Below are 10964 nucleotides of genomic sequence, written 5' to 3' on the forward strand. Positions count from 1 at the left end.
ATATATACATACTAAAAGAGAAATTTTAAATCCTGTAAAACATCAGATAGCCACTTCATTGAACCCTGATGACAGCAGGCAGGTCTTCACTTATAGGGTGATGCTATACTACTGACACCTGGACAGGTACAAGATATTGGCAAAGTGAACTCCACACCCAGACCTTGGGCAGGGGATGGCCATTATGAAAGAGGTTTTAATCATTCTTTATTTCCATCCAAATGTCAGTGGCTTCAATCTCACATCCATTCAATTTATCAAGAGCTACCTGTGAGCCCTGACACAGAACCACACACCTGTTCCTTTCTGCACACAACAGTGGTATCTAGCAAACCTCCACCAGCTCTGCAGTTGACCACATTTTGGTTGTCAAGTTCAACAAGAAACAAAATACTGAGAGCAATCCCCCCTAAACACACTCCTGATGGCTCAAGATATGGAGAGTTGATGAGCTACTGCTGTCTCTCAAATCTCAGAGAAAGAATTAGCAAGGCAGAGAGCTCCGTAGCCTCTGCACAGCCTTGAAGCTGACTAGTACAGTCATAGCACAAATCAAAGCACTAAACCAGTTGCCATCAAGTTGGTTCAGTCAAAGCACGAGGCACAGATTTGACTCTTTACCAAGAATTGAAATGTGTCAGTTGGAACAAGTTGCACAATTCTTCTTTTAGTCTTGGCAGGTGTGCTATTCAATTATATCCTGTCTTCTCTTGATTCTTCATGATTGCCTGAGGCCTGACTCTGCCCTCCTCTGTCTGCAGCTCTCTTACCAAGACAGTGAATTCCATCTTCTTTGTAGCCCTCTAAGCACCTGCAGACATAGCCACCTTCAGTATTGATGCACTGGGATGAGGCTGAAGGGCAAATTGTGATGTTCTTCTCACATTCATCTATATCTGTGGATGAAATTATAAGCTAGTGAAATATATAGGCAATCCAGGTTGAAATGGAAATAGTAGGAAACAATAAGCACAGTCTTATATTCAATCATTCAGCTGTTCACAGTTACTGTTGGAAAATGTAATATGAACCCTGGATCTTGGACATAAAGTTCACTTCTGAATCAATTGTCAGTTTTTACTAAGTTTCCACATGTCTGATTAGCTAAGCATATGTAAATGAATTCCTTTGTGCCGGAGTCTCAGACTATAAAGACTGAGTTTTCTAATAATCACTAACATAATTTTGAGGCTATCAATGTAAAATAGAAATCTATCCATCACAACTTATTTATCTGACTTAAACTTAAGGGTCTGTTGTTGTTGTTATGTGCCGTCAAGTCAGACCCCACTCATAGCGACCCCTCCTTGGGTTTCCGAGACAGTATCACTAGGGAAGTAGATTGTCCCATCTTTCTTCCGAGGAGTGGCTGGTGGGTTTGAACCGCCAGCCTTCTGGTTAGCAGTCAAGTGCCTTAAGCACTATGCTACCAGAGCTATCCCTTAAGGGTCTGGGGGTGAAAAAATGTGTTTCTATTAAAATCAGCAAATTTATAAATTTGACTTAAACTTGAATTCACACTTCTGATGCTAAATTTTAGTTAAACTCAATGTAGTATAATACTGTATAATATTTGAAACAATGAAACAATGTTTCATATTTTATATGTATGTCATCAACTAGATTCTTAGCTAATATCAAATAACTTATCCAATCTTGCTGACTACATGTATCCTCCTAGAGATTGTGAGTCAGTATGAGCTGAAAGAACGTTTCTGGATCACTATTTTCCAGATACTGTGTATGATTGGCTTTTGCTATTACCAGAACATTGTTTTCCATCACCAGCAAATCCTTTCAAACACTGACACGTGGTGTTGTCTCCTTCTGAAACACACCAAGCATGTGTGCCACATCTCACGGGAGCACAGTCATCGTCATCTGCAAACAGTGATAAGCCCATCAGATTGATTCCAGACTTAACAGGAGAAAATGGACTTTAATGTTCTGGGTTCTGCAGAATATTCCAGCACTTTCTTTTCCAAGTTCTAGACAGGTTAACCTTTAAGTAAAAATACTTTGTTGACCTATATGCTGTACATATGGCCTTAACAGTGGGATCACACATATCAAAGATCATGGAGATGACATAGGACAGGTCAACATTGCATTCTGCTATACATAAGGTCACCCAGAGTCAAAGCCAATGGCAATTAACAACAACAAGCTATATCTATATTAAAGGATCCATAGAACATAGGTTTTCACATCATTAACAAGCTATCAACAAACATACTTTCAAAAGAGTCTTGAAGAACTATTTGGAGTTCAAGGAACACTATGTGATCTTATTTATGTCTTTTGGTTTGGGTTTTGATTTTGAGTAATTACAAATTTGAACTATAAAATTGCTAGGCATAAATAGGATGCAAATTTTAAAAGGTTTATTAGTTATTTAAAAATTCCCAGCTATCATGACATACAAAGGCGATCAATATATTCTTATTCCACAAAGACATACAGATCAATACTTATAGTATTATTAAGTATTATTAAGTAAATTTGTCTAGCAGCACGGCAAAAGGATCCCATCATAAAAACTTTTACTGTCAATTTACTAAAATCATGTTGCATAAATAATAAAATATATATATCACAATGCATGTTTATTATCAAGATTTATGCAGTGACTTGGAAACCTCAAGCACTTTTATGAAGTCATGAACAATACAAACAAAACACAGTGTGATGGTTGGAGCTGTGTGTCAACTTGGCTGGACCCCAGTTCTGGGTGGTTGTTCCCATGATGGGATCAGATGACTGAGTTCTGAGTGGCCAGTCTGCCCAAGGGGAGTTTCCCTAGGGGCCTGCTTGCAATGATATTCCAAGGACAATCTGGAAGAACGGCATTCCGAACTACAGACTTCCTTGAGTGAGCGGCTCACCGCTCCCCTGGAGATCTCGGATTCATCTTTTATTGGAAACAACAACCAATATACTGCATGCCAGCTTGAATCTCTCGGCTCCGCTGTGCTTGCAGGAACAAAGGCAGCTGCAAGCCCCACCTCCTACAGAGACGGACTTTGCAGCTTGGACTTGTCGGCTTCTATACGCTTGTGAGCCATTTGCCTAAGATAAATCTCTCTCTCTCTCTCTCTCTCTATATATATATATATATATTTGCTTTGCTGGTTTTTGTGTTTCTCTAGAGAACCCAATCTAACACACACAGTAAATGGATCATTTATTTCAGACTCTATTGAAGTGCAAATGCCTCAGGGGACAGAGTTACATGTTGAGTTATAAACTTAGGCAAGTTTTTTTTTTTTTAAATAACTACTTATTTCATTGGAAATACTCATTAGAAATAAGTAGTTATAGCCAAAAAGAAAGAAAAAAAAAAGACTCAACATGTAACTCTGTCCCTTGAGGCATTTGCATTTCATTGGAGTCTGAAATGAAATGATCCATTTACTGCATGTGGTTAGCATGGTTCAAGGATTTGTAAAACTGCCTTGAGGTTTGCAAGTCACTGCATACATCTTGATATTAAACACGCTTTATGATAATATACGGGAGCTGTAGTGGCATAGTGTTTAAGGCATTTGACTGCTAACCAGAAGGCTGGCAGTTCAAACCCACCAGCTACTCCTTGGAAGGAAAGTTGGGCAACCTACTTCTGTAGTGGCACCACCTTGGAAACCCAAGCAAGGGTCAGTGTGAGTCAGATCAGACTCGATGGCAATGAGTTGGTTTAGTTTTGTGATACATATAGTTTATTATCTATGAAACATGATTTTAGTAAATTCACAGTAAAATCTTTTATGATTGAATCTTTTTGCCATGCTGCTCCATAACAAATTATGGATAACATTGTAAAGGATGAAAATACCAGAACACTTAATTGTGCTTATGCGACACCTGTACATAGACCAAGAGGCAGCAGTTTGAACAGAACAAGGGGATAATACATGATTTAAAATCAGGAAAGCTATGTGTCAGGATTGTATCTTTTCACCAGACTTATCAATCTGTATGCTAACCCAATAATTCAAGAAGCTGGATTATATGAAGAAGAACTTGGCATTAAGATTGGAGGAAGACATCAACAACTTCTGATATGCAGATAACAAGATGATACACCTGCTGAAAACAAAGAGGACTTAAAACACCTACTGATAAAGAGCAAAGGCTACAGTCTTTGGTATGGATTATACCTCAACACAAAGAAAACAAAACAAAAATCCTCACACCCGGACCAAAAAGCAATATCATGATAAATGGAGAAAACATAGAAGTTGTAAGGATTTCATTTTACTTGAATCCACAGTCAATATACTTGGTAGCAGCAGTCAAGAAATCAAATGATGTATTGCACTGATAAATATACTGCAAAAGACCTCTTTAAAATGATAAAAAGCAAAGATGTCACTCTGAGAACTAACGTGTGCCTGACCCAAGCCATAATATTTTTAATCACTTCATATGCATGCAAAAGCTGGACAGTGAATGAGGAAGATCAAAGATTTGTTGCCTTTGAATTATGGTGTTGTCAAAGAACATTGAATACACCATGGACTCCCAAAAGAAGGAACAAATTTGTCTTGGAAGAAGTACAGCCAGAATATTCTTTAGAAGGACGATAAGACTTCATCTCACATATTTTGGATATCTTATTAGGAGGGACCAGTCCATGGAGAAGGAGGACATCATACTTGGTAAAGTATAGAGAGTCAGTAAAAAATAAGAAGGCCCTCAATGAGATGAATTAACACAGTGGCTACAACAATGGGTCCAAACATTGGTGAGGATGGTGCAAGACCAGGCAGTGTTTCACACTTTTGTATATAGGGTCACTATCAGTAGGAATGGACTCGAGGGGACTTAACAAAATCAACTAATTTCTGTAATCATGCCCTCCTTTTTTGCAATTGGGGATAGGATACTAAATTATCATCTGCCTACTCTCCAGTAAGTTTGCTCATCTGAGTATAGAAGGGGAAAAAAAAAAAAACTCTCCAAACTCACCCATAAACTCCATAATAAATGGAGAAAAGATTGAAGCTATCCAAGACTTCATATTACTTGGTTCTACAGTCATCACCAATGAAAGCAGAAGTCAAGAAATCAGACAATGTCTTGCACTGGGAAAATCTGCAAAAGACCTCTTTAACGTGCTGAAGAGCAAAAATGTCTCTTTGAAGACTAAGGTGTGCCTGACCCAAACCACGGTATTTTCAATCACCTCATATGAATGTGAAAGCTGGATAGAGAATAAGGAAGACCAAAGAAGAGTTGATTCTTTTGAGTTGCGGTGCTAGCAAAGAATACTGAAAGTACCATGGACTGCCAGACGAATGAACAAATTCATCCTGGAGGAAGTACAACCAGAGTGCTCTTTGGAAGTGATAATGGTCAGACTTCATCTCACCTAATTTAGTCATGTTGTCAGAAGGAACCATTCTCTGGAGAAGAATATGCTTGGTGAAGTGGAGGGTCAATGAAAAAGGAAAAGGCCCTCAAAGAGATGGATTGACACAGTGACTGCAAGAATGGGCTCAGGTATAGCAAGTATTGTGAGACTGATGCAGGATTGGGCAGTGTTTCATTCTGTTGTACATAGGGTCACTATGAGTCAGAGCTAACTCAAAGGCACCTAACAACAACAAACTTATCCATAAATTAAAGAAAGTTCAATGATTTGAGCAGGATTTCATTACCATGTGAATGTAGACATTGGGTAATTGCATTTCATTTGCTTAGCTGCTTGAGTGAGATTTCTTTTGTGGGAACATGTTTTTCATGCTTGTTTGATCATCTCCTGTCACTCTTGACTTCTAGAGAAAGAGTTCTGACTGAATCAATTATCCATTTGATTCAGCATTTATTTGGGAGACTAGTTCCCCAATCACAAGGCTGTTCAGAGTGTATGGTGGACAGTATCCAAGACCCAAGACATTTTTAATCACTTGTAGAGTAATCCTAAATTAGAATATGATTCAGGATTTATTCAGTAACTTGCAAACCCCAAGACAACTTTGCACAATGAAAAGCAATGGATATAGCAGGGATATAATTGTAAGAAGGATCATCTACTGTCAAAGTTCTTTCTGCCACAAACTTTCTCTTGCTCTAAAATATAGATGACAACTGTGTAAAGTCTTTGTCATAAGCAGTTGAAGAAAAAAAATTGTATTTAAAAAATTATTTGACAGTTATAAAACATACATATCTAAATAAGAATGATGAAATAAATTAGTATTGTAACAACCTGAAACAGAACTAGCTTTATCACACAAACCCATTAGTGAAACAAGTAAAATTCATTTAAATGTGCCTACCACACACTAAAGGAGCTCTGGTGGTGTAGTGCCTAAGGCATTTGACTGCTAACCAGAAGGCTGGTGGTTGAAACCCAAAAGCCATTCCTCAGAAGGAAGATTGGGCAATCTACTTCCATAGAGATTCTGCCTTGGAAACACAAGGAAGGGTCACTATGAGTCAGATCCAACTCAATGGCAGTGAGTTGTGTTTTTTTTTTTTAATTATTATTTACCACATGCTAAAGGAGCTCTGATGGTGCTATGGTTAAAGCATTTAGCTGCTAACCAGAAGGTCAGCAGTTCAAACACGCTAGCCACTTTATTGGAAAAGGATGAGGCACTTTGCTTCTGTAAAGATTTACAGTCTTGGAAACACTTTGGGCAGTTCTTCTCTGTCCTAAAGTGTCACATGAGTCAAAATCAACTCAATATCAATAGGAAATGGGTACTACATGCTGGGCCCTAGCGAGGGCCAAAGATATGGTGGTGATGGATACAGAAAAGGCATCATTGTCTTGCACAAGTTATTGAAGTACAATACCAGACTATCAAGAAACAGTACTGAATCCTAAGAGTATGTAATAGGACAACTTTACCTGGTCAGGGAACTAGAATGGCTTTCTGAGCAAAAGCATATTAATCTGAGATCTGAAGAACACACAAGAGTCAGGAAGGTTAGAAATATGGGACAAGAAACCAACAGGTGCACATCACAGGAAAGGCCAGTGTAACTGAAGCAGCCCATTGAAGTCAAGGGCAGAAGGGATTTGAGGCCAGTAAAACTGAGAATAAGGGTTGTTCATGCAGGGTCCAACAGGCCACACTAACAATTTTAAATTTTATTCTAAAATCCTAATGTACAGTTAAATGAAATTTCACTCTGAAACATAAATAAGACACCTTAGCCTAAACTAGATTAAACTAAAATTTTACAGGCTAGGACAAAACAGAACTATTGGAAAGATGCAACACTTTTCACCAAGACAATCAGATCCATCTATTCTGTGCTTGGCAGAGTACAGTCTCCTGGCAAGAATCTAAACACAGCCTATTATCTATATACTCACGTATCTTTGGTCATTTCCTCACTCCCCCATCTCACTATGTACAAATTTACTATCAGTCATTTATTTTGGTCTTTCATTTTCCCAAACATTTACCTTTAAAAATATGCTCTATGAACTTCTATGGTCCCTGGTGACTTTGAATAGTTTCTCTGTACTGCTAATATTGATGCATGCTGTTTCATTCTATCATATTGTGTCCACATCAGACTGTAACTTTTGGGACTGGAACTATATTTAACATATCACAGTATCCCTAGCACTTAGTACCAAACCCAAACCAATTGCTTTTGACTTTATTCCAATTCACAGCAACCTAATAGGGAAAGTAGAATTGCCCCATCCGGTTTCCAAGGCTGGAATCTTTGCAGAAGCAGACTGCTACATCTTTCTCCCGTGGAGCAGCTGGTGGGTTCTAACTGCTTACCTTTTGGGTTAGCAACTAAGCATTTAACCACTGCACCTAAATATATTATATTCCTAATACGATAATGTCTTCCTGTGCTTTTTTATCTTGGCATGAATTAATTATTTATTCACTATTTTCAAAAAAATTTTGGTCAGGTCATCAACATTGTATCTATCTTACTCTCAATTTTCACATCTTCAAAATGGTGGTTGTAATAAGGATCAAATTAGAGAATTACTTAAAAGACTTGTTAAACTCTAAAGTTACTTATAAATGTTGTTATTAGTAGTAAAAATGTTCACCTCTTCATTTATATCTTATCAAAATTCACACTAATAACTTCTTGTCAGATGGAATAAGAGGTCAACGAGGTCTCTAATATCTATAAAGTTGTCTGCAGACCACAAAAATAGAGTGAGCATTCTTGAATGTATACAGTGCCCTAATGTGGAGTTTTCAAACTTTTTTTTAGCCACAGACATGCTATAAAATCTTATTCAGAAATATAAATTTTAAAAAGTTTCTGAGTTGTACAGATTGAAGGACAAATCTGTCCTGGAAGAAGTGCAGCTGGAAAGCTCCTTGGGAGAATGGCCAGACTTCATTTCACGTACTTTGGTCACGTACTGTCAGAAGGGACCAGTCCCTGGAGAAGGATATCACACTTAGTAGAGGGTCAGCGAAAGAGGGGAAGACCCTCAACAAGATGAATTGACACAGTGGGTGCAATGATGGGCTCACGCATAGCAAGGACTGTGAGGATGGTGTAAGACTGGGCAGTGTTTCATTCTATTGGACACAGAGTTGCTAGGAGTTGGAGCCAACTTGATGGCGCCTCACAATAACCTGGAGTGAAGAAGTATTTGGGTTTGCCAAAGCCCTCATTTGAAAATCTCTGGCCTCATGACTAAAAATAGCACATAAAAGACTGAGATTCCTTAAAGTTGTTATGGACTGAACAAATGGCATTTTGATGTTAAATGTGCAATATAGAAGAAAAGAATTCTAGTATTTACTTTTTATGTACTTTCTGTAGCAGTTGAAGCAAACAATCTATATTTGTTTATTAATTACTATCTACATTTCATGCTGATGGAAGGACAATCAGATAGGCCAAATACTAAAAATACTAAGTTTTTCAGAGAGTGTTTAGTCCCAAGACTTTCAACAAGTAAAGTTCAGTCTAGCCTAATATGGAGTCATTTTCCTGAACCACACAATTCTAAACAGGAGAAGGACTTCTCCAAAGTTTGGTTTCATTAGTCTTGTGTAGCATTAGCCAATATTAAGTTAGAGAAATTTAAACTGGTAGGATGAAAACTGCTGCAAGTAAAGCTGTATTGGAGAACTCATTATTCATACCTGACACCATGATTTCAGCCACTAGCATGTGTTGAGATTGCAATCCTTCTTCAAATGTTTGAGTCATGGGTGAGGGGTCTATAGGTGTTGCTTGCTTACTTAGATCTGCTTCATTACCTATTGAAAATCAACAGATGTAATTAGTTTATCTTTTCAAGGAAAGTAATATTTAATTAATACTTATGGTTGTTTGTTGGTTGCTAAGGTCAGACTCACAGTAAAACAAAGGATTCAGGGAAACTGGCAGAACCTTGGTAACTTAGAAAACTTCACTGCCATAGCACACCCTCCCAGCTTCACTCATTGCACTTGATAGTTGGGAGGAAGCCATTTGGGAAGAAAGAAAGAACTCTTTAATGAACTGGCAAAAAAATATTAAGAGTAAAATATAAAATAGCCCTTATGAATACATTTTATAAGCACAGCCTATCATTATGAAGAACAAATTAGTGAGATGATCCCCCCAACTTGCCTTTGATATACATTCCTTCTTTAAAGCTGCACTTGACACTTATTTTAGCCTGTTTTTAATCTGTAAGGAGCTTTGGTTGTGCAGTGGTTAAAGCATGTGACTGCTAATCAAAAGGTTGGCAGTTTGAACCCACCAGCTGCTCCACATGAGAAAGAGAGGCAGTCTGCTTCCATAAAGATTTACAGCCTTGGGAACCCTATGGGACAGTTCTACTCTGTCCTATAGGGTTGCCCTGAGTTGGAGTTGATTCGATGGCAGTGGGTAGTGGGTAAAATGAATAAAATGAGTAAATGAGTAAAATGAGTAGGTAGTGGGTAATTCTCTACTAATATTTATGTTGTTCATCACCACATCCTCATATTTAATTATTTAAGAAAGTTCATTGCTACTTAAGAAAATTCATGATGAAGCAGTAAGAGTGATTTTTAAAAATCTCTACCATTGAATATGCAGTTTTTTTAATACTCTATGTAATAAAATACTTCTAGTACATGGATAAAGGAGCTGTGGTGATATAGTGGATAAGGCATTTGGCTGCTAACCAGAAGGTCAGCAGTTCAAACCCAACAGCAGTACCATGGAAGGAAGATGAGACAATCTACTTCCGTACAGATTTACAACCTTGGAAACTCAATGGAGATCACTATGAGTCAGAATCCACTCAATGGCAGTGAATCTGATTTGGTTTTGGAGTATATACATAAGCTGTGACACTTGTCTGAAGGAAAAACATTTATGTGATTTTTGACTTGTGAGCTGAAATGAGCCTCTTTCTTCATTAAACAACATTTTCTTTTGAAAGAATGACTAACAGACAAACTGTGTTATTAAGACCTGGTTGTTTGGCAAGTATTATCTCAAAAATGAACAAAGAGATCCCGTCACTTTAGGGAAAGAAACTGACAGTATTTATTGTCAATGAAAAAATTTCAATGACAAGTGAAAAGTAGAATTTTGGAATATTTGTTTCTATTGCTATGGGCCTGACAGCTTCTCACTATTTAAAGACTTTTCTGATGAGTTCCATGGTAATAATTAATGAATGTGATTTTTTTTGTATAGTAATGTGACATTGGAAGATCTTTATAACCCTGTCAACCAATATTTCCAAATGACCAAAGCAAGATGTTACAAAAATTTACATTGATTCAAAAATTTCACTCAATGTGTATAAGAAACCAATGGATTTTGATGTTGCAGGAGCCAAAAAATCTTGTTGATATGTTTACAGATTCCACTTTGCAACTAACTTCTAAGAAACTTTGTTGTTGTTATGTGCTGTCGAGTCGGACCTAATTCATAGCAACCCCTCCTTGGGTTTCCGAGGCAGTAACACTACGGAAGTAGATTGCCCCATCTTCCTTCTGAGGAGTGGCTGGTGGGTTTGAACCACC

The 10964-nt window shown here is 37.7% G+C and overlaps 1 protein-coding gene across 1 annotated transcript in view; it reads right to left on the reverse strand.

Annotated features, from left to right (window-relative positions):
- EGF (epidermal growth factor) overlaps positions 1-10964 on the reverse strand; it is a 174550-nt gene that overhangs the window by 56423 nt on the left and 107163 nt on the right. The window contains 3 exon segments of the mRNA XM_007940782.1: positions 771-896; positions 1765-1881; positions 9099-9215. Of these exon segments, the coding sequence (XP_007938973.1) occupies positions 771-896; positions 1765-1881; positions 9099-9215 (360 nt within the window).

Source organism: Orycteropus afer, unplaced genomic scaffold (genome assembly GCF_000298275.1).
Source record: "Orycteropus afer afer isolate SDZICR_OR568_19922 unplaced genomic scaffold, OryAfe1.0 scaffold00071, whole genome shotgun sequence".
In the NCBI taxonomy this organism is placed as follows: domain Eukaryota; kingdom Metazoa; phylum Chordata; class Mammalia; order Tubulidentata; family Orycteropodidae; genus Orycteropus; species Orycteropus afer.